The sequence below is a fragment of the Lemur catta genome, chromosome 6 (assembly GCF_020740605.2).
Source record: "Lemur catta isolate mLemCat1 chromosome 6, mLemCat1.pri, whole genome shotgun sequence".
In the NCBI taxonomy this organism is placed as follows: Eukaryota; Metazoa; Chordata; class Mammalia; order Primates; family Lemuridae; genus Lemur; species Lemur catta.
In genome coordinates, this window is record NC_059133.1 from 48,588,399 (window position 1) to 48,615,138 (window position 26,740).

Here is a 26,740-nt window from a genome sequence, read left to right on the forward strand (position 1 = left end):
TGCTGCAGACGGGCAAGGAGAGCAGCTGCGCTAGGGTAGGAACCAGGAAAACTAAAAGGCGGCATAGTGATGGTAGACTTGATTTACAGGATAAAGCAGAGTAAAATTTAAAAAACAAAACTTTGCTTTCTAGCCTTTGATAAAGGAGAAATAGTGGTGCTTGTTGGGGTATGAAGAAGAAAACTAAGTTTCTGCCTTCACCCTCCCCTCCACCCCCCCCCCGGAGTTTTCTGAAAGAATTATAAAAATGGACACAGTAGGCTGGGTACAGTGGCTCATGCCCGTAATCCTAGCACTTTTGGAGGCTGAGGAGGGAGGATTGATTGAGGTCAGGAGTTCAAGACCAGCTGGGCATGGTGGTCTACGCCTGTAGTCCCAGCTACTTGGGAGGCTAAGGCAGGAGGATCACTTGAGTCCAGGAGTTTGAGGTTGCAGTGAGCTATGATGCCACCACTGTACTCTAGCCAGGGTGACAGAGCAAGACCTTGTCTCAAAAAAAAAAAAAAAAGAAGAAAGAAAGAAAGAAAGAAAAAAGAAAAGATAAAAAAAAATAAACACAGGAATCGGGGGTCAAAATAACTTTATAACTATTGTAAAGTGAGATTGGAAACCATGGTTTGCATTTAAGAGCAAAACGGACTTCCTACTCCTCTCCTCTAGCTCTTAAATTAACCATACCCACTGGACAGCTGTGGGCTGTCACCTCTCAATCCCAAAGAGAGAGGGTCTTGCTAGTATTTTTCTGCTGGAGGACAGGAGCAGAGGGAACAAGGGCCACTTATGGACAAACAGGGACCACAGAAAAACCACCAGAGGGTTCAATGTGGCATATCCCATCTTACTAGTCCTGTAGGGAGAGAGGGCCTGCAAGTGTTATATCTTATACAAGGCCTTTGTGACTTTGTTGACTGCAAAATAAACCACCTCCAAATGTAGAGACTTGACAGAACAATTTGTTATCACCTTTCATAGTTCTGTGGGTTGACTAGGTTGAGCTGGGTGGTTCTCCTTTGGGATCCCTCATATGGCCACAGTCAGATGTGGGGTGGGGCTGGTGTCATCTGAGGACCAGTCTGGGCGGGGAGTCCAAGGTGGCTCCCCCACATGGCTGGCAGCCGATGCCTGCTATTGGCTGAGAGTTTAGTGGAGGCAGCAACACATGGCCTCTCCATGTGCTCTGGGCTTCTCAGAGCGTGGCAACTGGATTCTGAAATAAAATATCCCAAGAGCAAGTGGTTCAAGAGTTCCAGGCAGAATCTGCATGGCTTCTTAAGACCCAGCCTCAGAAATCTCAGCACATCACCCCTGCCACATTCTGTTGGTCAAGGCAATCACTAAGGCCAGTCTGTATTTGAGGAGAGGGGAACTGGAATCCACCTCTTGATGTGAGGAGCAGGGTGCTTTAACAGGGAGGGAGGAATTGAGGGCAGTCGTCTTGGAGACTCCATCACAGCCCTCCTGTAGAAGTGCCCTCCCTGCTGTGAAATCTTGAGAGTTAAAGTAATAATCATTTATCTTTCCAGTATAAAGTAATATAAGTTGATGAGTTAGCTGTTGAGCTAATTAAGAAAGGAAATCTAGTTTGCATTGTAAAGGCAGATTTACAAAGAAACTAATTAAACTTAAGTATTAGGGACCTTGGCTCAAATCAGCCCCTGTGAGTTCTGGTTGTTGCTGGAAAATGTGGAATGTTCTAGATGGGGAGCAGAAGCAAGGTTATAATCAGGAAGCATTTTTATAAACATTTCTCAAAGGAAAGGGACTTCAGGTTCCAAGGTTCCAGTAATATAGTGTGATTTCTTTTCTCATTCTTAATAAACATTCACATTAGCATCTAAGTTTGTATTCATAATTACTCTTTCATTCTTTTTCTTAGAGACCCCAAAATTGTTTAAACTTCAGATCTCATAAAACATGGATTCCCCCTGCATAAAGGGAAAATGATGAGTTCTAAGGATACTTTGATAGGCTAAAACAGTCGTATTTGACAGTTTTCTCAGTCTGCTCCCCAGTCCCACGGATCTGTAATACCTTATACTTCCATGTGCTCAGGGTGAGCACCCTTGGGGACTGTTCGCCCCTCCCACTACCACCGTCACTTTGAATATGTTGGGGAGAAAAATCACATTAAGACTATACAGAAGCTGCTTTCTTTGATTCTGGTACATTCTGACCTGATGTAGGAGAGATTTCATGACCTGGCTGTCATCTCCATTTCTAAATCTTGGATCTGTCTGTAAAAATCATTTGTGTGCATTTGTGTGTCATGTACGTGGGTTGTTCCCATTTGGCCAATGACTGGAGATTTGCCAGCCAGCTATTTGAATAAAACTTGAGATTTACTCTGACACACACCAAAAACACTAGCTTGGCAACTCATAAAATTCGTAGGCGCGCAACGGGAGCCAACCTGTATGTTTGTGTCAAACATTTCCTCTCATTGAAGATTGTTACTCTGATCTCCTTCTGAAAAAAATGATAATTTCATTTGAATGTTTCAGTTAAACATGAAATATTTTCACATTAATATATTGCATTAATACATATAAGAATGGTTTGAGAAGTTCAGAAAATGAAAGTCCCTGGAATCCACTTCCTGAAAATCTGAATCACTAGGCCTAGTAATTTACACATTTTTAGATAATTCTAAGACTACTCTTTGAGAAACGTGGTTATAAGCCATTCTTCACTGTGCTTCAGGAACTTCAGTCCTGAAATGGGTGTTGCATCCATACTCCGATCCCGCATTGCGTGGTTCATTCTTAACAATGCATGTGGCTCAATGCCAGGCTGATAGGTTACGGATAGTATGCACCTTTCTGTGCTGCTAAGATGTAGGCTTCTTGCTACTAGAATAACTGCAATTGGTGAGATTGACTTTGCCACACAGCAAGTATCCCACAATTTACCAGTGGTTAATGTGTCTCCTCTCCTAAGGTAACATGCACAGTAGCTTGCTCACTTGCTCTCTTGAGAACGCTGAAGTACTAACAGTGATTATTATTTCCATCCCAATGGCCAAAAGTAGCAGCTAATGAATAAAGACTAACGGTCATTTCACTACTTATGTCAGGTGACCATATTAATTAACCCCTCAACCAAGACATTTTTGAGTCAAAGGGGACACTATTACTAATTATGCTGGGAAAACAGGCACAAACTAAAATTGTTGCAGCAAAACAGGGATGTACAGGCTGGGCGCGGTGGCTCACGCCTGTCATCCACTCTGGGAGGCTGAGGCAGGAGGATTGCTTGAGCTCATGAGTTCGTGACCAGCCTGAGCAGGAGTGAGACCTCGTCTCCACTAAAAATAGAAAAATTAGCTGAGTGTCATGGCATGTGCCTGTAGTCCCAGCTACTCGGGAGGCTGAGGCAGGAGGATCCCTTGAGCCCAGGAGTTGGAGTTGATGGTGCCACTGTACTCTACCCAGAGCGACAGAGTGAGACTCTGTCTCAAAAAAAAAAAAAGGAAATTGAATTTCACTCCTCCACCCCCCATAAAAAAAATAAATAAAAAGATGTATGGTCACTGTGTTTGTGCCTTACCTGCCTCTTGAATGGACTTGAGGCAACTCAGTTTATCTACAGTGCACCCACATGCTGAAACAGCAGCCTGCGGCTGGGCGCTAAGTGGAGCTTCTGTATTAGAGTCGCTTATCACAGGCTCCTGTGTAAAATAAGTGCCCAGTGATGACATTAAGGACATCTCTAAGTGCTCTGAAGCTGAGGGCCCTGTGACAACAGTCAGCACTTGGCTCATTCCGGGCACGTTAGCCAAGGCTCTCGTTTGTCCCCGGAATTCTTCCTGGTCCTCGACACGGAGCGTTTTTTGTTTGTTGGCAGCTCCACTGAGGACAGGGGGAGAAAAGGAAAGAGTTTACCGCTTCTGCTAAATACCAGCATGTTGCATTCTGGTGACTATTTGGAAGTACCTGAGTTAATAAGCTAAATCGGTTGTGTCACCATGAAATTAGGGGGTCTTCTGAAGGGATCTTATATGTTTAATTTTTTTCTGTCCCCCTTCTTACCCTAGTCATTCTTTGTGTCAGCAAGTGTGTACTGAAGATCTACTGTGGCATATACCATAGAAGACACTTAGGCCCGCAGAAGAAATGCAGATTGAAATCTCTGGCCCTCAGAAGTTGAATTTTGGGGGGATGATAAGTTGACCAACTCCTTGGGTATTCGTTGTAAGCTGGACGGCGTGAATGTCCAATAAGGGAAATTCTTTCTTTGGTTATGAATTGAGTGATTACCAAGGGCTAGGCTCTGTGCTCTGTTCTGGGCCCAGAAACAAACAGAACAAGACAGAGCATGCCCCTAGAGGAGATTATTGCCTATTACCGCATTTTCAAAGTAAGATCCCCTCTCCCCCGCTCCCCACCACCTGCATCAGAATTACCTGGCGTCCTTGTTTAAGGATGCTGATGCCTGGGCCCCAGCTCAGATCTGCACTAACAGACTTTGAATCTGAATTTAGTTAAGTAGCACTCCAAATGATTCTTAAACACATTCAAGTTTAAGAATAATCTTGTGGAAGGGACAGACAAGTGAACCCAGATGTGTACACATAGATATTAGTAAATATTATATTAGTGGGTGGAAAGCATTGTGCCTGCAGAAGGCCAGGGCAAAGACAGATGGCTGCTCGCTGGTCCCCTTCACGATTCCTTTGGCAACACAAGGTGGCACCCACCCCTTTCAGCCCTCCCTCTTCGCCACCAGTCTAACACGGAGTAGCAGGTACCGGAAGGGAGGAAGGAAGGGAGGGAGGATGCAAGTCGGAACCCATGGGAAATCGCCTCACTTGTGCAGATGGCGCTTTCCCAGAGAGGCCACCATGACCACTTCTAAAATGGCTCTCCATTGTTCTCCTTAGCCTGCTAGGGTTTTCTTCAGAGCACTTATTATCTTCTGACACTATAGTTTATTTATGTGTCTATCTCATCTACTAGTTTAGAAGTTGTGACTTTGTCACTTTTGTTCTCTGTATCCCTAGTACCAAAATGGTTGGCCCGTAGTAAGTGCTCAATAAATGTGTAATGGAGGCAGCAGGAAGGCAGGTGGGCCCACTCAGGCCCCGTTTCTCAGCTGCTCAGCTGCTGCTTTGAGAAACTACAAAAATCCCAAGGATTTATGTGGCCTTTCTCTCCCTTTCTTGGCTGATGGGAACACAGGAAAGAGCCACTAGAAGCCCTGATGCATGTTCCCCAGCCTCACCATGGACAAAGACCTTTCTGTAGCACACCTGTCCCCTCCGGGGTCTGCAGAGACTCCCTTCCAGATGTCTGAGTTCTGGGAAGCCTCAGAGCCCATTAGTTTGATGTGAGGCTTTCTGGAACATTGAGAAACTATTTAAGGAATTGAACAGAGGAACTGGGGAGGTGAGTGTATGGTCTGATTGCAAAGGGCTGACAACAGCTTCAGGGAGGGAAGGGCAGGACCCCATAGCCTGCTGGAATCCTTTGAAGCCCTGGCTGCTGGGGAGGGTGGGCGTGCAAGGGGATGACTTGCGCAGCAGTCCAATCTGTCCAAAAGCGTTTTCAGAAAATGTTCTGCGTCACAGGTTAGTGTATAAGACACAAACTGTAAGTGGAAAGTTGGCAAAGACCTTTGGAAATTGGCTGCAGGGCAGGAAACAAAGGGCAGCCGTAAAAACCTAAAAGGATGTTAATTGGGGAGTGCCTCAGGGAATAGGGTTGTGATCAGTTTTTTATTATTTACATAAAAATGACACAGAGAATGGTATTAAAAGGGATTTTCAGGTTGGCTAATGAAACTACATTAGGGAGCTGAGTGTGGAAATGTGAATAGTGGAATTAGGGAAGGATTGCATTTATTGGCAGAATTGGCGAGTGGCATTTTGTAACATGTTTGTGTGTATCATCCCCACCCATTCTGTTGGCCAAATTTCCATTTCAGTAGTGGACAGGACAACTTCAGCTCTAACAACCTGTCACACTCCTTGGGTCAGCAGAAAAGCACTTTTGAAGTGGTTTTGGCACCCTGCTCAGAGGGCAGATTCTGAAATCAAATGGATGCTATCTACAGACATGGCAACTTCTCTTTCAGAAGGAGCTGGAAAGCAAATTGAATCTCCTGTTTAGCTAAGATTGGCCCAAGCATAAGATTGGGCCACCTGACATCCACATCTCCCCACCTCTTGTTACTTAATATGTGTTATCCTGCGGAACTCAAATTATCACAGAAATTTATTGCAGATACACCCCAATAAGAAGCTAGCAGTCTCTCTTAAGCTATGTTGTTGCATCCTGATAGTAACAACCCAGTGAGCCAGGATTTGAAGTTGGGAGCCCAGGGGTGACGTTTTCTGTCTTCTCTATAACCTGCTCTCTGCTCTAGGGAGCAAGTCTACACAGGCATCAGGGAATCCGCTGAGCCTTTGATTTTCTTGTTTACAAACCTGGCCCAGTAGGAGTCCTCTACGGCCTTGCTACTCAAAGTGTGGTCCGTGGACCTGCAGCGTGGGCATCACCTGGGAGGGAGTTAGAACCGCAGATTCTCAAGCGTCCCTCCCCCGAGAACTGAATTAGAATCTGTAGTTTAACAGAATCCCTCGCTGATTTGTAAACACATTAACATTTGAGAAACACTGGCTCTAACATACCCAGGAACCACAGAAAATAAAACAAAGGGGGTTAGGTTGCTTCTGATATAGTACAGACCACATGACTTAGCGGCCTGAGGATAGAATTCTGGCATTTGGGACTTTCTGGTCTGTTGGAAACTTAAGTTCCCCCTTCCTGTTTTCTTTAATTTGACTCATAAGGCTCACTGCCTTCTCCAGAACATAAACTTAGCCTTAAGTGAACGTGCCTTCTGAAAAAAAGATGTTAACAGGCAGGGCAGTATAGCCCTGCGTGCTCATCCCCCGGACGTGGCCCATGTGCTGGGCCATTAGCTGATCGCTGCCATCAAGTTCGCAGGCCACAGAGCCCTGGCACCTGGCGGCTGCTCTTCATTTGAGCTCCTTTACCACGGGCCCCGTGGGTAGGCATTTTGTTGTTTGCTGCTGCGGGTGTAGGCTGTAAGCCCACAGCCCCACAGTAGGGCGTCACTAGCCTGGGCAACCGTTTCCGCAACATAGGAGGCCTAGCTTTCGAAAACCTGGATTTGAACACTCTCTAGGCCTCGTAGAATTGTATTGTCTCTAGATCTGAGATGACATAGCAGTGGCTGTGTGAGGGGACACGAGAACAGCAACTTATGCTACCTCCTCTTTCATCTCTCTCCCCTGCCCTGCCCTGACCCATAGCTTTCACTCACACTTGCTTTTACAAGATAGGACCAAGGAATGAGGGGGTTGAAGGAGACTGGTTAAATTGATCTGCTTTGTCCTCAGTTTGTGAAGTGGTGTGAGCAGGGTCCATTCTGCCAAATTAGGAAGGAATATAGCAATGAAACCCCAAACTTCGCTCTTCCCTACGCTCCCCACCCCCACCAAAGCAGAGTGAACCCAGAGCTGTGGCCTGTCCCCAGCAAGGCTTGATTTTTATTCTTATTAGTTTTGCCACAGGTACTTCATTCTTTATGAAGAGCTTGGGTGCATGTTGAAATGTCCAAGTTATTCAAGGTACTAGAGTTGAGGAAAGACTTAAAGTTTGTCAAGACAATGACACACTTTGGAAATTCAGACTGAGCATGTATCCTCTGTAACTTAGCCTAGATTGGGGCGCCTCAAGCCTGGGCATGGTGTCAGAGCCCCATCGTTATATGAAAGGAGTTGGCCCCTTGGGGCTCAGAGCAGGTGAGGCAAGAAGGGTTTCAAGTGAGTGCATTTAATGAAGTCCATCTCCATAGTCCCAGACAGATACAGATACATACAGCGCACTTACTAAGGATGCTAAGTTGGCTTTATCTCCCCCACAGACTGGGAGCTCTTCTGAAGTAGGAAAATCTGTTACTCATCTTTGTATTTATAGCATCTGGCACAGGGTAGACCCTTAATAAATGTTTGCTGAGTTAATATGTTAAGGAAGACCAGCAAGGAAGCCCCTTGCTGATGATCTGGCTAGCACAATATCCACTTGTAAGTCATCATTCCACCTCTACCTCAGGCGTTTCATTCTCAATTAATTTCTGCCTTGTCAGTTATTAAGCCCGCCTCGTAAGCTCATTCACAGTTGTGCATTGGGCCCCATATGTCTGTATAGCAGGTCTGCAAGGGAGGCTGACCCTGGGCACAGAGCTCACTGTATAATTAAGTACCTTACAGTGCATACCCTAACAACCACTAGGCTTGGCAGGAAACGGGAAGGGAAGTCAGAAGTCAATTTGTTGGGGAATATAGTTTGCTCCCAATTTCTTAAGCAGCAGTATTCCTGTTCTTTTCAGGTAAGAATCTACGATCTCTCCAAATATGAGCACGGAGCCGATGATGTGCTGATCTTGGCCACTGATGGACTCTGGGATGTTTTATCAAATGAAGAAGTAGCCGAAGCAATCACTCAGTTTCTTCCTAATTGTGACCCAGATGATCCTCACAGGTTTGTACGTTCCTGTAACTGTAGGGTTGTTCCTGAAGCAGTCTTGCATGACATGACTGAAATAAATAATCGTGCAGTTCTCACCATTCATGATTTAGAGTAGAGGCTGGTATGGACAGTTCAGTAACCAAAATGCAGAAGAACCTTTCTTATTAAAGATACTTTCTTGGCCAAATAAAAATTCTCCTTAAATTGAACCCGGATACACATGGTAAAGAATTTGATTTGTTAGAATTTCAGCAGTATATCTTTCCCACACTTACTTCCTATTCTCCAAAGTAGGAATAATCCAATTTTTGATCCTGCCAATGAGAGTGATGGCAAATGCTCCCCAGCATTGACATTTGTCCATTGGAGAATTATTTTTTGGGGGGGGAAATATTGGGAAAGGAGAGAAAGATTAAGTATTTTTTTATAGTATAGTGGCAGTGTAAATATCCTCAGCAACCCTACAAGACTCTCAGAAGTCACCTCTGGAGAAAGGCAGCTTAAATTAGAACACAAACAAGTCACCATGAGTAAAAGCCAGCAGAAAACAGAGACAGCAGAGATGGACCTATAAATACTGCATTATTGGATTTATTAGTCAAAAATGTAAATAAATATTTCCACATGCTTCAGAAATTTTTTGAAAACATTGAAAATATGAGCAAGGATATGAAATCATAAAAATGATGACTAAGCAAATTTTAAAAATAAAATGGAATCTCTAGGGTTGAAAAATATAAAAATAGGATTTAAAAACTTTATGAATTAAACAGATCAGAGATCGTTGAAGAGAACATTGGTAAGCTAGAAAATTGATCTAATAAATAATCCAGAGTATGGTAAGCATAGAGGGACCAAGCGAAGAGAAAACATACAGGTACACGGTTGTTTGTGTTATGTTTAAACTGCAAATGTTATAAACATCTTTTTGTATGTGAAATATGAGAGGCAGTGTAGTCTAGTGGTTAAGAGCATGTAATCTATAATTGGACTTCCTGAGTTCAAATTTTGGCTCTGCCCCTTCTAGCCTTATAACCTTGGGGAAATTTCTTAACATGTAAAATGGGGATTCCAATAATGCTAACCTCATGCATATAGATAAGGTGAGATGCCTGTTAAATAGTGAGCACTAATAGAAGAGTTTGTTGTTATTATTGTATGTCTCATATATTTGACAACAACAAAAATTCTTTCAGGATAAAAGTGAAGCTAAACTGTCTCCTCTTAGGATTGTTTGGTATAATTTTGCTCAGGTGCCAAGGAATTGATGGCACCATAATTAAAGATTCTTTTATTTGAATTTGGATGTATTTTTCTCCCTTCAAGTTTTTAGTTTTAATCTGTGTTCTATATCCTACTTGTTAGTAACATTCTTATGTTGATTTTCACTATGATTGTTTTCATAAAGCTTTGCCAAGTCAGCTGTCAGGAGTTAAAAGACACCCAGTACTGTTTTAAAAATCTCTCCAAGCTGGCCTGGTCTTGCTTACCAGCCAGTCTCTCTCCATGGTGACAAATCTGGCCACCAAGAGTGGTTACCTATGGGCAGTGTCCTCATGCCAGGTCAGAGCAAGCCCTTGGGGTCCGTGAGACTATTGCCTACAAAGGCAGGGTTCACAGGGATCTCCTTGGAACAAACAGTGCAGAAATGGAAAAATATCTTTCAGTTTGCCTTTCAGAGAAGATGACAGACCAAAGCCTGAGAAAGAATCCTGTATCAGATAGATGAATGAGTGAAAAGAGAAGTTATAAGAGGAGCACAATTTATTGGTAAGGGATAGACTATCAAGTCGGAGAACAAAAAAAATTCTGGTTGATTTTTGAGGTCCTAAGAGAGAACTGAGGGGTCGGTGTTTTTTTTCTTTGCCAAATAACTCCCATTCAGATTCATTCGTGTGGGCAATACTATAAAAGGGCCTGTGTTATGAGCCAAGGCCTGCTAGACCTTGGGGAAGAATCTGTGAAGAAAACAGACCTCAACTCTGCCCTGTTGGAGTTTAAAGTCTAGAGGGGGTTAGAGAAGCAGAAGGGAGTTACAATATGAGGGATTGCAGAAAGGAACTTAACCTGGGGCCAGGGATGTGTAAACTTAGAAGTGAAGAATAAGTAAGCATGAGCTGGGCAACGTAGGGCTGGGGTGGAGTTGAGGAGGGAGAACATGGCGCATCCAAGGAACCCAGCAGTTGGTATGACTGACTGTGTCGGAAAGGAAGGCTGTGGTGACAATGTGGAATTTGTGGAATTTGTGGAATTTGTTCATTACGATTCATAATCGGGAAACGTTCTGCAAAATCTGATGGTAAGAGATGTATGAGGAGGATTGTTTCTCTACCCCTGTGTGCTCCTTAGTAGTTAAGCCATAGTGGGAAATCAAAGAAACTTAATTTGTTTCAAACTCAGAATTTAGGTCTTAGTCAAGAAGTCTTTGCCCAACTGATGTCCTGAGTCATTTCCCCAATGTTTTCTTTTAGTAGTTTTGTATTTGGTGAGAGATGGGGGTCTAGAATATGCATTCCTCTGCGTATGGATATCCAGTTTTCCTAGCACCATTTCTTGAAGACACTGTCCTTTCCCCAATGTATGTTCTTGGAACCTTTGTTGAAAATGAGTTGGCCGTAAGTGCGTGGCTTTATTTCTGGGTTCTGTATTCTGTTCCATTGGTTGATGTGTCTGTTTTTATGCCAGTACCATGCTGTTTTAGTTACCATAGCTTTGAAGTATATTTCAAAGCCAGGTAATGTAATGCCTCCAGCTTTGTTCTTTTTGCTCAGGTTTTCTTTGGCTATTTTGGGTCTTTTTGTAGTTCCATGCGAATGTTAGGATTGTTTTTTCTATTTTTGTGATTAAACTCATAATTTAGGAATTCTGTGAAATGATGATTTTTCACGTGTGTGGCATCTTCGTCCATATCTGTGTGTAGTTGGGCAGGAAGGCACCCCACTCACACTCTGGCTTAGCCTGTCTCCTTGGGAGACATATGGACAAAGAAGGCTCAGTCCCAAGAGCCAGTGCCCTTTCAACTGGGAGCTGTTCTGATCCTGTTGCACAAAATAGAAATATGAATAGAAGTTACCCAAGTCATAATTTCTGTGATGAGGAAAGGCCCACTATAATTCCAGAGGCTCTAATAGGCCTTCCTTGGCCAGAGGGTTCATTTTTCTCTACATATAGCCCAGGACCACAGGTTTGCTTGTTTAAACCGGGGGTTGGGGGAGTGCAGAGTTGCTGGGTCCAAGCCTGAGGGGATTGACCAAAGGAGGCCAGCCTCTAATTTATACACAATGAGAAAGAAAAGATATACTCGCAGGGTGGGAAGCCTGAGGGAAAAGGAATGGAACAAAGCAAGTGAGAGAACAACAAAATGTTTCTGCATTTGAGGTTTTGAGTGGGCCTGTTGTACTTTGAGTTTTAGTGGGGTCTCCCAGTTTTGTGTAGAAAGGAAGCAGACAGAAGGAGGCAGGGCACTAGTCTTGAGACAGGCAGAACTTTTGGGTTTCACCGTATGGTTGTTGGGCTTTTGTTTATGTCGTGTGTAGGCTTTTTCTTCTCTTTTTCTTTTGCCTCCCATTGTCAGCCATTCTCAACAAATTGCCAGCATTGTCTTCCTCTGACGACATCCTTCCCAACAAGGAATTTAAAATAGCAGCTCCCCCTCCAGAACGCTGTGCAGGCAGAGATGATTAGCATGAAGACGTGTTTGCCAAGTTCTGGTCCTCACACCATCCTCTCGGGCAGAGACGGATGAAAATGAGCTGTGGGATCTTCCTGACCCTGCTGTATCTTAAGTCCTTTTGCTCTTTTGAACTGTCTCAACAAAGGAACCAGAAAATTAAAAGGCGGCTTTGTGGATGAGCCAGAATATGAGTGTAATAAGTTTTTTTCTTCCTTTCTTTTCTTTTTATTGGAGTTTGCCCTGAAGTGTAGCAGAGCTGGCAGTTCTTTGACTCTTCTTGTGGGGTCATGAAATGAACCGTTCATAGGAAATCCATCAAGCTAACATTCTAGAGTGGGGTTGCTGGAGGTCAGGCTGTGCACAGTCCTCTGGTCTCTTACGATTTCAGTAAGATTCTTCTTTGAGGCCTAAAGGTCCGAACGATTTGAGAAGGTAATCAGAGAAAGGCCTGGAAGGATTTCTGACTCTCCCCTCAGTGAGGCCGGAGGTTTAGTGGTGGGTCTCCCAGGAAGAGTATTCCAAACAGAGGCAAGTATGTAAACACTCAAAAAAGATGCTTAATATTTTGTCAGAAAAGAATAAATTGTTAATATTACGAAAGGGGAAGGGAGTGGGCAAAGCCAGGAGGAAACAAACATGAAAACATGGAATGGATTCCCATTCCAGATGCCCATGCAAAGCTTCACAAAGCTTAGCTCCTGTTCTTTAGCTCCCAAACCCTGTCTGTGAATGCCTCATTTTTTGTATCTTGGACCTAATGACCCTTCATCCTCCTGCCTTGACACTCGAGGGGCATTCAATCTGTAGGTACCAGTATACCATAGACCCATAGGGTATGTCTCTATTGACAGAAACCTCCTCGATGTCCACACTTCTAATGTCGTTCTTCATATCCACACTCTCTTTGGCTCAGAGAGCTGTGTGCCTTGGAAGGAAGAGATTAATCAATGCAAAGTTAATAGTAAAGCACCGACCTATACTGAGAGCTGGCATTAATGCAAGTATTAAATGCTAGTTTGCATTACCCAGATAATATGAAATTTATTTTGACAAAAGACAAAGGTTCTTTTTATGAAATCTTTCTGTGAGTTAGCAGAACTAATTTCTAACAGCGCTATATGGTTTTCAAAACTATGGCTAAATGCAAAAAAAAAGGAGGGGGGGGGTTTCTCCCCAACTCCTCACCATATCTATTACAGGTTTTACGAACAAATTTATGAGTGTCTGATCTAGTGTTTGAAGACTAGATAAAATCTGCATTTTTGTTTCTTTTGCAGTGGTTAGCATATTCAGATCCTTAGGAATTCAGAAATCAGCCTGAGATCCCGGCTGTGGCAGCCTCTGAACAGCACATAGGCAGCCCATTTTTCTGTCCTATTTAGGCTGGTTACGTGGCTGTTGGGGCAGAGCTGTGTAGCCACTTAGCAGTGTGGCCCTATCACGGTATTTTAAAGGGCTTGCCAGGGAGGATTGTGAAGGAAATGGTCTATTATGCCCCTTTGTATTGAAATGCTGCTGTTTGGGATGTGAACTAAAATAAACACCAGGGAACTGGTGCCAGGGTGCAGAGAGGTAGAAAAGGCCTGGCAGCGGGGAGCTCTCTGCAGTGTGTGGCCTTGTGTCTGCTGACTGCACACAAACCTCAGATGAACTGAAAGCAGTGATGGTGTCGCAGACAACAGCTGTCATTATTCCAGTGTCTCAGGGTATTCTGCCTGAGTGGGGTCCCCAAACCCTGTGCAGGGGACAGAAGCTGGCAGGAGCAGCTTCACCTGCTTCAGAGCTCACTACCAGAGCTGCTCTAGGGACATGCGTGGCCCCGCTCCCAGCAGTGAGTCTAAGTCACGTGCCCTTTCCCAGGACAAGTTGCCCCTTTCTGAGCACAACAAAGGCTGTCTCCAAACCACCACACCCCCCACCTGACCCTATACCCACCCCGTCGCCAGAGATCCCTGCCAACATTCCAAAGCCAGGGAGAGGTTTTCTACCTCTTAAATTTCTGAGGCCTGCTCAGAATGCAAAGAGGAGTCCTCCTCCTGTTCCCATCACACTATATTACTGAGGGTGTCAGCAGATGGAGGCTGCCTTTTATATGCAAATATTGGAACCATTAATTCCCCAGTTCCTGCCACCAACCCTCCCTCTTATAAGACCCTGTCTGTACCATCCAAATGGCAAACAGAAGTCCCCACCTACCTAGAGCTATTAAGGACTTTAAGGCATGGTGATAGCCTGCGGACTGAAATTGACTTATTTTTGACACTCCAGTGCTGATTCAGACGCTGCAAGAGGTAAATGCCTTAAGGCAAAATTTGTGGGGAGGAGAAAGGTATTTTATATCTAATGAGGAAAATGATAGCTAACATTTATTAACCTCTGACCATGTGTGGGGCACCATGCTCAATGCTCTACGCAAAGATCACATTTAGTTCTTGCGGGAGCCTTGGGGGGTCTGCACTATTATTATTCCAGATTTACAAGTAAGGGGAGGGGCTCAAGAGGCTAAGGACTTTTTCCAGAGTCACCCATCTGGGCAGTGGGAAAGCCGGGACTGACACCTGGGCAAGCCAGGCCCACACCCTGAGCCCTTTTTGTGGTCTGCTGAGGAGGGGAGAGAGCTGAGCACTGCCACAGAAATGGCGAGGACAGGAGGACAATGGAGGATTTATGGCCTCCTCCTGCCTGGCTTTGGAGTTGTGAAAGGAGCTTTCGGCCTTCCTTTTTTGTTTTCCTTGCCCCCCGCCCCCCTGTCCTTTCTCGTCTCCCTTCCCCTCGGAGCCCAAGCCCAGTGGAGTTTGCCAAGTCGGGTTCCTCCCCGACAGCCATTGCTGATCAATATTGAAAGCTTCAGCCAGAGAAGAAAAATGTTCTCAAAATTCAAAACTTGCCTCCTGGGGAGACTCTTCGCTAGGAGAGAGTGAGCACTCGAGATACTCCACGGTGCTCTGATGCAGCCCGCCTGAGGGCTCGGCTCTGCATCCGGCTTCCAGAAACGCCAGCCCCACTGAGTCCCCACTTAGTCCCCTCCTAGTCCCCGCTGGTGTGTAACAGAATTCACGTCCCATCGCTGCCTTAGGCTGCACCGTGTCCTGCTTTACTGCTCCCCTGTATATCGTGGGCTCATAGTTCACGTTGTGACTCAAATTCTCTCCCGCCGCTCCCTACACTCTTCAATTTATGACACATATGTGCCCTACCCAATAGAGCCTGCCTGTTTCTGTCGTTGTCACCAACCCATGAGGCCCCTGTAAGGTAGAAATTGGAGAACAAAGTGAGAGCAGGAGAAGCAGTTCTTTCCCTTCAGAGAAAGTTGTTTGTTCTTTACTAGTCTTGATGTAAAGCAGTGATTTCATGCCTGAGGCAAATGACCCTGACTGTGGATGCTACTGAGCTTGAAAATGGCCACCAGCCTGGCCCCAGTATGGGGGCCGAGCAAAAACCCTTCGGGGTCCTGGGGTTGTGTTGAGTTGATCAGATTGTGAGGAAAGCTCCTGTGAGCGACCTCATCTTACCTGAACGCAGTTGCTGACTTTCTTTCCAACGCTGGATCTCCGGCGGCATGAAGGGAATGTCAGGAAGCTGGTCCTAGAGTTCAGTCGCACCGTTCACTTACCCGATGCGTGTCTGGTCAGTCCCCGTCAGTTGTCACTCAGGCTGCTCCTGGACAGGGAGGGGTTTCCCACGCACTAGAGAAGCCTGGTAAAGAGAAGTCATGGGAAGACATCTGAGCTCCCGGGAGCAGTGCAGGAAGAAGAGGTCCCGGGGATTCTCCCTAAGCTTCCTTCTCTGGAGCACAGGGGTGCAGGGCTGAGGGCAGATGCCTGCCAAAATGGAGGTTCTGTGGGGAGGCGGAAATGGCTGGGTAGGCCCAGGCACAGGAAAGGTGTGTTAAACCTCAGACGACTCCGGCGGTAGGGAGAGCCTAAGCCAAAATATAAACGTGTGTTCTAACACTAGAAAATCCCCAGTAAAGACAAATTTTAAATCTCTGTAGATAACACAGGACACACAGTGAAAAAGCCCTTCTGAAGAGAACCTTATATCTTACCTTCACACCCACCAAGAGAAAGAATAACTAAATACAACAGAGCCTTCCCTCCAACCCCCAAAGAAAACCTGGGTACGCTAGAACAGGTTGAGAGAAGAGTTAAACATGTGCAAGTAGAACCATAAGGTAAGAAGAGGTGAATTTGGAAAAGAACCAAATAGAACCCTCACAGACCATTTGTTAAAAGAATTACTAAAAATGTATTCGATAGGAGGAAATTAAACCCAGAAGGAAGGAATGTTGGTTTATTTATGTAAATATAGGTTGTAAATGATAATAATGACTAATGGAGGCTTAAAAACAAAGTGAAACTAAAATTCTAGGCAGTAACATGGAAGATGAAGAAAAGGCATTCTAAGAGCCTTTTATTTTCAGGAGGAGGACAGAAATATTGATTCACTTATATATTAAAAACTTTGCATGGTGGCTCACGCCTGTAATCCTAGCACTTTGGGAAGCCGGAGGCGGGAGGATTGATTGAGGCCAGGGGTTCAAGACCAGCCTGAGCAAGAGCAAGACCCCATCTCTACAAAAAAAAATAGAAAAATTAGCCTGGCATGATAGTCTCAGCCACTTGGGAGGCTGAGGCAGGAGGACCATTTGAGCCCAGGAGTTTGAGGCTGCAGTAAGCTATGATGACGCCACTGCACTCTAGCATGGGCAACAGAGAGAGACCCTGTCTCAAAACAAAAACAAAAATAAAACGTAAGCATAACTGCTAAAGGAACAGAAATAAAATAACATTTCCAAACCAGCTGTGGGGTGTTAAAGAGAGCTATCAACCTAACAGAAAGCAAGAATGAAGGAGAGAAAGACATAATAAATAGAAAACACAAAATAAGTTTTCATGTATGTGTGTATGTATATATGATAACAAAAATAAGTTCATATATGTCCATTTTAACAATAAATAAATATCGAGTCTTAATGACTGTAAGATTAGATTTTATTTTAATTAGCCATGTGCCACTAGTGAAATACACTTAACGCAAAGTTTAAAGTCCCTCTCTGCTTTGTGAATTTTATAATTGAATAATACCAGAATGAGAAAGTGGTGTTCACAAGAACTATGATTTCTTGCCTTAGAGACTAGGATACCATTAACTAAGGGTGATAGATGGGAAAGTGCCACTTTGGAAATGAAAATAAATGAACATTTATTGAGTTCTTCCTACGTCTTAATTGGGGCCTACAAAGGAAATCGAGAAGGCGCGTCAGAGAGAACTTACGGTCTGTGTTGTGGAAGCCCAGACACAGGAGGAGAACTTGCAGTGTGTTAGGCCATGAAAGCCCAAAAAAGAAAGAATTCAAGAAGAACAGAGATTTCAGAGATAAGGAAAATGATCAGCAGTATCTGTGCTGGAAAAGGGTTGAGCAGAATTAGTATTGAGAAGCTGCCTGCAGATCAAGCTTTAAGAGGACAGATTAGTAGGGTATTGGGACTACTGGTAAGAGACTAAGAAAGAAAGTGGGAAGGAAGAAATTAAGGAAGCAGGAGTGGATCTGTCTCTCAGGAAGTTCAGCACCTAAGGGAAGACGGAGTGGACGGTGAAGCAGTCTCAAAGGATGTTATCTTGTAACAGGTGACAACCATATTGAAGAATAAAACCTTAATTATCTAGATCCCTCAGGGAATTGAGCTTCCTGGGTAAACATCTTTTCTAGTTGACCTAATGCTTGCTTTTTAAAATGCCAAAGCTAATTTTGACCATTTTGAAGTCACTCAGCAATATCAGGGTGGTCTCTGGCTTTTAACTATGGACGATGCTCTTTCATGACTTGAGCAAAGCCGGTTAGGCATCGTTTAACCTTGTTTCCGTCTCTCGGTCATTTCCTCAAGACCACAGGACCTGTTGAGGCCTGGTTGTCTCTAGACTAAAACAGCCACAGAGAGCTGTGTCTTGAGTTCTTATATCTGGTTTTTTGACCTCTTTGAGAGTATCTTTCTTTTTTTCCCTTTTTTTTTTTTCACGTGTGGCGGGTAATATGCTGACATCAGAACGAGGTTTGAGGGAGGCACATCTCACATACGAGCATGAAAACCCAATCATCATGCTTATGAGCCACAAAAGGATTGCGTGTCTTTTATGGTCAGCTGTATTTTTCTCATAGCCTGCCATAATTTTCCTACGTCTAGTCTGCTCATGAGTTGGGCTAAGGTGTGTTTAGCCCTAATAGATGAATCATCTCTAAATATCAACTGTGCCAGGTTTGTGAACCTGAAAAGCTAAGGTCCACAGCCTGGGCAATCACTAGGATAATAAACGTCACTCTGATAGTGCTGGTGGCCTTTCCCTACATGTTTATATCTCAGATATACAGTTGAATATAAAACTAAGAGTAACCTGGGGTGAACATCTGAGAGGCTCTTCTGAATGTAGTATATGAACTGCAGTATATGGATTTTGAGACATTTACTTGGCTTTTCTGCCAAAGGCGTCTTTGGAGGCCTTTCTGTTTATTTCCTGATCTCAGGAGGAGGAGAACCCTTGAAGACAACTAACTGCTTGCATCTTCCCTTAAGTGTAATTCAGAGATTTCTGCCTCAAAATTGATAATTTTGTCAATACAGACAGAAAAAGGTGGTGTCTTTCCTGCCTACCTACTACCTTTCCTCTGTAGTGCACGCTACACTTGCGTCTGCTGCCTGGCCTGTACGAGTAGAGTTGATTCTCAACAACCGTCCAACTTGGAATGGTCACAATCCTGAGCCCATTTGCTAGAGCAATTGTTCTTAAACAATGGAACAATGGGGCTCCGTGCAAGTCTCTTTTAACATGAGAGCCTGTAAATTCACAAGGGGTTTTAACAGAAGAAATGGAGAGGCTCCTGGGGTTCTGAATTTCATAACTCACAGCTGTGAAGGCAAGGCCGAGACCTTCCAAGTAGGGCGAAGTCGCTAGCAATACCAGGGTGGTACCTTGTAAAAGGCCCACAGGCTGGCTTCCAAGAGCATTATAGAGTGACGTTTATTATCTTAGTGATTTACCAGCCTGGCTCTTAGCTTTTCAGATTCAGAAACTGATTTAATCAAAATACAGAGCAGAGATTCATTATCAGAGCTGGGCTCACCTTAACCAAGCTCGCAAGATTGATCTGTAAACCAAAATGCCAGCTGACATTTATACAAAGAACTATAACGGATAGAGCCCATCCTTTGCCCATCGGCAGGCCTGTACAGAGGCAGAGCATCATCAGAACGTTATTTGGTGAACATGAAATCAGAATAAAGGTGAATCATATGTTTAATGGGATAGGCTTAAAGAGTAATCCATCCTACACCAGATATGACCCTATCAGTGGAACTGTTTCTTTGAAGTCTGTCAACTAAGACTTCAGTTGCCGTGATCAGTATTTGGATAAACACCTGCCAGTGTTTTGTCTCATTTTTTATGCCTCAAGGCTAACCCAGGCCCAGGCCCAACCAAACAACATCCCAAGTTAGTCTTTCTCTAAACGGTAATACTCTCCATCAGCTTATAGTGTCATTCTTTTTCCTTAAGTCTACAGTTTAAATCTCAATAAGCAATCTCATTTTCAAATTCTCGATGGATCTCTTGTTGTACTTAGCTTGGTCAAGAGGAGACTGACCTTGATAAGGATGAGTGGGACAGCTCACCCACACCAAGGCTTATCAGTCATTTACCAAAAAACCTCACGGTCTTGCTATATTCGTATGCTACATATACTGTCATTAATATTTTTCTTTTGAGTATGCTACCTTGGTGATGGGCACACTGAGAACTTTGACTCAAACTGCACAAAAGCAAATCATGTCATCAAAACATTTGTACCCTCATAATATTCTGAAATTATAAAAAAAATTCTTTTAACAGCTCACATTTAAAAAAGTTTTTATTTTAAAAGGCGATTTATCTGATGTATCCCTACCACAAATGGAAAATGACTATCCTTTGTCACAAAAGGACGATAGCCCTAAAAATAAATATATTGAAAAGTTCTTTTTTTTTTAGCTAGATACTGTTTGCTATGGAAAGTTCTGTGCCTGAGAGAGTCTTTGTTAAGATACAGTAGCCCAAATCAGACTCTCCTCAGTGTAATCAAAGACATCAAAAGAGGACTAAGCAGTACAGTAATTTAGAAGGTTATTTAATGTTTTTAGGGCCTCATCCAACTATCATCTAAAAATAAGTCTCACATTCGGTTCCCACGTTTTGGCGAAAGATGACTAGGCTTTTTCCCACTGTAAGGACATTTGAAACTTGCTTATATGACTGTAGTGATGCCTCCTCCTTCCCCGCCTCGCCTGACCACTTCTGCCCGCTGCTGTACTGACTCTCTCGTTCCCGCCTCTCCCTGCACAGGTACACACTGGCGGCTCAGGACCTGGTGATGCGTGCCCGGGGTGTCCTGAAGGACAGAGGATGGCGGATATCTAATGACCGACTTGGCTCAGGAGATGACATTTCTGTTTATGTCATTCCCTTAATACATGGAAACAAACTGTCATGAAAATGGCCCAGGGGATTGGGAGGACAGAGGGGAAGAAAACTGGGATGCCTCTCGGCAAGGTGGAACTGGGACGTGCCCCGGCTGAGTTCCAAGTGATGCAGACTCTTCCCAGCCCAGGTGGGGAGTTTGCTGCCAAAAGGCCTCTGGCTGTGCTTCAAGATGACCGTTAGGTTTCCATGTCTTCTTTAGTAACAGGTCAACTCTATAAGAGCAAAACACAAAGGCTGCTACTGAGTGTTATATTTCTGTTAGTTTCTTTTATAGGCCTCCCAGGTGGCCATTGCCTATTTGGGGCACATACATCATATTAATATTTATTTTATCTAGAGTAGCTGGGCAGCCATGTTCAGGTGTAACAGGCAGGTGACTCTTCCACCTGTCAAGCTGCCACTTTCTCTCTGGGTTAAAAAGTGCTGCATTGGAAAGTTGGGAACATGTCTCAAAGTGTAAGCGCCCACCTTCTAGTAAGCCTGAGATTGATTTCGGGGATTGCTGCCTGCCCCTCCCTCCCTCCGTGTGTGTGTGTGTGTGTGTGTGTGTGTGTGTCTCTCTCTCTCTCTGTCTCTCTGCCTCTCTCTCCTCCCCTCCCCCTCCCCCTCCCCCTCCCTCTGTCTCTCTGTCTCCCTCCCTCCCTCCATCTCTCTCTCTCTGTCTCCCCCCCCCCCCCCCCCCCCCGTCTCTCTGTTCTTTTGTGGTAATGGTGGGGTGAGGCAGGGATTTTTTCTTTTTGGACATTCCTTGAATCTTTATTTTTTTCCCTTCCCTAGAACAGGACTGGGAATTTCCAGCTCCTTGCTGAGGAATTTCTGTGTCAGAGTCCAACCCGGGCTGGCTTGTCCCCATATCCTCCAGCCCACACAACCAAGGCAGCCATCCGGGACAGCGCCCTGCATGACACAGCGTCTTTGTTGTGTAACATTTGTTCCCGAGTTGCATTTTCTCACCAAATCAGTGTGTTTTCATAATAATATATGGGTGTTTCTTTGGACCAACAGTTTCTCTATTACCGTCAACGTCTCCCTTGTGCGGCCTGAGGTTTCTCTGTGGGAGTCTGTGCCTCCCCTTCTGGAGTGGTTGGCCCTGTCCCACCTGCTGTGTCGTGGGGACACGTGTAAAGCAGGGTCTAATGGGGCAGTTTGGAAAGTTTACTGTATCTGTAGGTTCACCATACCTCGTCTGAGGATGATTTTGGATTCAAGTTTCATGAGCGGTGACTGTCTCCAAGCCCAGTTCAAACTAAGTGTCAGTATCTGAATTCTGTCAAGGAGCAGCAGTTCTACCCTCCCCGTTATCTTTGTGCAGGGCCGACTTGGGATGGCACTTTGATGAAAGTGAGTTTGAATAAGGTTGACTGGTCATTCTTACGCTGTGCTCCCCGTCCCTTCCCCAGAGAGTCATGTTCTAGACACCCAGAAACCGAGACCCCTGTTCCCACTGTAGCCCCCCTGTGAGTGTTCCACACAGGAGCAGCAACAGCAGTGGACGCCAGATGGACCTGCTGCTTCTCTGCCAGGAGGGACTGCAAAGTGGACTTTAAAAATCACTTCTGTCTCTTAGGCAGACTAGCCTGCTGCTGTGCTCCAGGGAACCTTGTAGAACAACATCTAATTACCTAGTCTTCTTCCTGCAGAGCTACCGGGGTGTCGTCACCACTTTGACAACTTTGTAATTAAACACTCTTCTAGACCCAGTAAAGAAAGAGGTCGTTGGTGTGATCCCCCAAAATGCTCATTTCAGTTCTCAAGTTTGTCTTTTGAATTCCTTCCCCAGAGGAGAGGATAGGAACCTTTCCTCCAGGGTAGTAAATCACTGCATTCCTGGAGTTGTAGATACTTTATTCAAAAAGGCCTGGAGCCTTCCTACTCAGGAACGAACTCATTCCACAGGGTGGAAACAGTGCCCTGGCTGGCAGGTGAAGTACTGTGGGAATTCACCCCACCAGGTCTTTGCCAAAATGCTGCCAGGGAAGAATCGGACTACTACCTTGTCAGAAGTCATCTTCATCTGACAGCGTTTCCTCCTCTTTCAGTAAATCGTAGCTACCCTCAAACCTACCTATCCCCAAAATCTCTTTGGGGAGAAATTGATGGTAAACTGTTTGCCTTCCTGGCAGAGTCTGATGCTGTGGGGAAGCTTTTGGGCATCCTACAGCAGTGAGGTCCACTTTCTGCTCCTGCTCTGATTCTCAAAGTCATGTATAAATAGGAAACTTGAGAAAGTCTTCCGGGGAAGACCCTGCGCTGCTGCCTTTGGGATCTTTCCTGTGTTCCCAATACTTTTCTTTTCTTTGCTTTCCTGGGCCCAACCTTGAGCTTCTCTAGTTTTATTCCAGCCACCAGAGTCAGAATTTGGGTGTAGATATCATGACAACCTTCTATTCAACTTACCAATTCACTTACTGCCAAGGCATGTCTCAGGAAAAACTCTGGAAACCCCTAATTCAAAATCTCCTAAAATCTTGAGAATTTATTCCTGCTGGTTTTAGTTAGAAAGGCATCCAGGAATTCTTTCCATAAGCCTCCTTGGGTGGACAGATCTTAGTAGCAAGATAAAGCCATGCTTGTGTTTGGGGGATGAGAGGAAGACTACAAATGAGGTAAACAAATCAAAAGTGGGGAATATGATTTGTTAATGGCTATGACACATCTACCCAGCACTGATAGTGCTCTGTGAATTGAGCTTTCTCACTTTGGGCCTTAGTTTTCACCTGGGCCCCAACTCACCTCATTCCAGAATAGTGAGTGTGTCTACACAACGGGTTGGCCCTTGGAGCATTCCTGGACAGGTCAAGAGACAGCACACTTCAAAATTCTGCAGAACATATTTGTATATGGTTCTGAAATCTTGCGTATCTGACTTACAGCCAAATCTGCTTGCCCTAGTAGCCTCAGAGGAAGTCTCGTTTAATACAAAGCTTTTGATTTTCCTAGTCAAGTGTTTATGGTTGTCTTGGGGTGTATGTGGCCACTTCCTTTAATGAAAGGCTTTTTCAGCTCGAAATCTCTTTGTTGGGCTGACGTCTGCTCTTCACACTATTTGGTGAAACTTTTCCTTAAAGAGAGTGAACTCACAGTCCATCCCTACTCCAGTGTTTTGTGAGGCAACAACCAAAGCTTTGTTTTTGGAATACTGAAATCAGGGCAGTGTCAGCAGTCAGGGGGTGGAAGGTGTGTTTGGCTGTGGTTGTGTGTACCTACCTGCTCTTCTTGAGGTGGGAAACGGAGGGTGAAAATCTGGCTGGGCCAACTATATTCCTCTGTCTAATAGAACAAAGCCTTAAAAAGTCAAAATTTCAGTTATTTTCGATAGTATTCAGTTTTGAAGGATTTGGGGTGTTTAATTTTTTAATAACTGGCAACTTACCTCCATGGGGCTTTGTGAAGTCAGCTGTGGCCACCCTCTTCTTACTCTTCTCTCTAAATACTCATTTACTTCTTGGGAAGAGTTATAGCCACACGTAGATATTGATGGGCAAGAATGAGAGCCCCCGGACCCAGATTTAGCCTCAGAATTTGGCCATTTGGGGCAGGGTTTTCAATTTACCCAGAGCACTAGAGTGGAAACACTTGGGAGAAATCTCCCACATCTTTATAATTCTGATTCTCCTCTTGATACCCCCTCCTTCCTCGTCTGCCAATCAACTTTATTTATAAGGCCACAAGTGGTCAGTGGTTTTCTTTTCACTCATTTGAGGACCTAACCTTTCCTTAAGTGCCCCAGCAGCTCTGCCGTTTTCAGAGTGAATATGTTAAGCTTGGATAAGATTCTATTTTCAGTTAGTGCTCTGGGCCACTTGGAGAAAGCAGTGAGAGTCATTGTCTACGCAAGGAAGTACCAGGCTGACCCTAAAAGTTACCAAATCTAAGAAAATGGTAAAATGATCTCTGGCAGGATAGAGTTTTATGTTAGGAACTCAGATTTGTGAGGACTTACCATTGCAGAGAAATGTTGCAGCCCAGACACCATAGCCCACTTTTCTGAGCAAACTGGTTTTGTGTGGGTGACGTGGCACGTGTGTGTACACTGGGATTTATCAAAGGACACTACACAAGCAGCCTGACTTGCCTCTTCTGTGAGCACCGTGGCTTTTGTCAGATTTGAGTGCCGGTCCGGAGAGTGCTGCTCTTTCAAATCCATAGTGTTATCTGTGTAAATAGCTTTAATTTTTCTTCTGCGTCTTAAGTGAACTTTCGTTCATGTAGCAACCAGGTAGACAGTGACCAAATAAGGTTGTAAATGTGCTGTTGTTTTTTATTGTGATGTACTTGAAGAAGGAGAACCCGTGTCCTCCACTCTTCTGATCTCCCATGAGTATTTTGTGTTTGTCTGGGGAGTCCTGAGGTGACCCTTTTACTCCTGTTTTACCCCCAGTTTTCTATGTTTTCTTCTGGAGACCCAGGGAGGCCCATTCTGGAGATCATCTGTAAGGAATGTATCATGGTCTGGGTTTCCAAAACTATCCTCCGTACAGTGAATGAGAGAAATCTGCCTGGAAATGGTTTCAGAACCATGTACCTTTATGCTTTGTGATTGTGAAACATTGACTTTTGTAACCCAAAAATGAAAACTGTTTAGTAAAGGGGATCTATTTTGTGTGTTTTGAAACTTAGGTGCAATGTCCCCTGGAAAAAGCTAAAGAAATGTATATGCTCAATGACATTTTAAAATAAAATATTATATATATATGTATATAGGACATCTTTAGCAAAACTTTTTCGTGTGCATTTTCTATGAATTCACTGTGATATTTCTTCATATCAGGTAATGGCATGGTATGAGAGTATCATGGTTTAATGTGAGGTTATCAACTGTAAACACAGACTCAAAAGGAAATAGATGCCAATACTATGCACCTTCCCAGGAATAGCAGTAAAGACTAATAATACATTTCAGTTATGCCTCTGAGTCTAGGGAAACTACCATGGATAGCATGCGTAAACACATGAAGAATTCAGAGAAAAGAATTACTCCCAAGCGGTATCCTTAAGTGAGAGGGTTAGTGCCTAATCTCCTTGCTGAAGACAGAATCAAGACTCACCTTAATCACTTAGGCATTTTAAGTATGCACTTACAACATGTTAGTAAAATATACTGTTTTACAGAGAAAAGTTACCATGATAAGTGGGGTAAGGTGTCAAAGAATGCTAGTTCTGCTTTGTTCTAGAATCCAGAAAGTTAAAAATAACCTAGGAGGCCGGGTGCGGTGGCTCACGGCTGTAATCCTAGCACTCTGGGAGGCCAAGGTGGGTGGATCGCTTGAGGTCAGGAGTTCGAGACCAACCTGAGCAAGAGCAAGACCCCATCTCTACTAAAAATAGAAAGAAATTATCTGGCCAACTAAAAATATACATAGAAAAAATTAGCTGGGAGTGGTGGCACATGCCTGTAGTCCCAGCTACTCGGGAGGCTGAGACAGAAGGATTGCTTGAGCCCAGGAGTTTGAGGTTGCTGTGAGCTAGGCTGACGCCACGGCACTCACTCTAGCCTGGGCAACAGAGCGAGACTCTGTTTCAAAATAAAATAAAATAACCTAGGAATATCAACAATGTGTTAAAAATGATCACAGTATTCACAAAAATAGCTAACACTTGGTTATAGCTTATCCAAAGCTCAGGTAGGACAGAGGACAGTTATATTAGAATGATTTCATTGCAAAACTTCCCCAACTCTTTTCACCTTCCCATGTACCCTAATGCTTCTGATGCCGCCTCTTGCCTGACTCAGGAGTAGAAACTAATGGGAAGAGTCAATCCCCAGATTAGATACCTGAAGATTGGGACATTTCTTCTCTGTGGAAGATGGAGGAGTCTTTTAGCATTCTCTCCTGATTAGCTCTTGTCAGATGTGGTAATCTTTCTCCAAACACTGCTGCCAGCAATGCTTCCTGTGTCTGTTTGCAAATGTTCCCTTTCCCATCAAGGGGCGGGGTTTGTTATAGATGGGAAATAGATTAATAGCATGCAGAAGTGACATTCTGAGACTTCCAAGCCTAGATCTCTAGAGGCTTTGTAGCACCTGCTTTCACTCTGTGCAGCCAGTCACCCTGTAAAT

The 26,740-nt window shown here is 44.3% G+C and overlaps 1 protein-coding gene and 1 non-coding gene across 3 annotated transcripts in view; one reads left to right on the plus strand and one right to left on the minus strand.

Annotated features, from left to right (window-relative positions):
- PPM1H (protein phosphatase, Mg2+/Mn2+ dependent 1H) overlaps window positions 1-26,740 on the plus strand; it is a 240,699-nt gene that overhangs the window by 212,862 nt on the left and 1,097 nt on the right. Inside the window, exons 9-10 of one of the 2 annotated variants that reach the window (XM_045553451.1) lie at window positions 8,356-8,507; window positions 20,542-20,852. In XM_045553451.1, coding sequence (XP_045409407.1) covers window positions 8,356-8,507; window positions 20,542-20,689 — 300 coding nt within the window. In that variant the 3' untranslated portion in view covers window positions 20,690-20,852. Of the gene's footprint in view, window positions 1-8,355; window positions 8,508-20,541; window positions 20,853-26,740 lie in introns of those variants that run through there. The other variant, XM_045553452.1, reaches the window with a different exon arrangement.
- LOC123640948 lies at window positions 18,188-18,291 on the minus strand. Its single transcript, XR_006736174.1, has one exon. It is a non-coding gene; the product is annotated as a small nucleolar RNA U13 (small nucleolar RNA).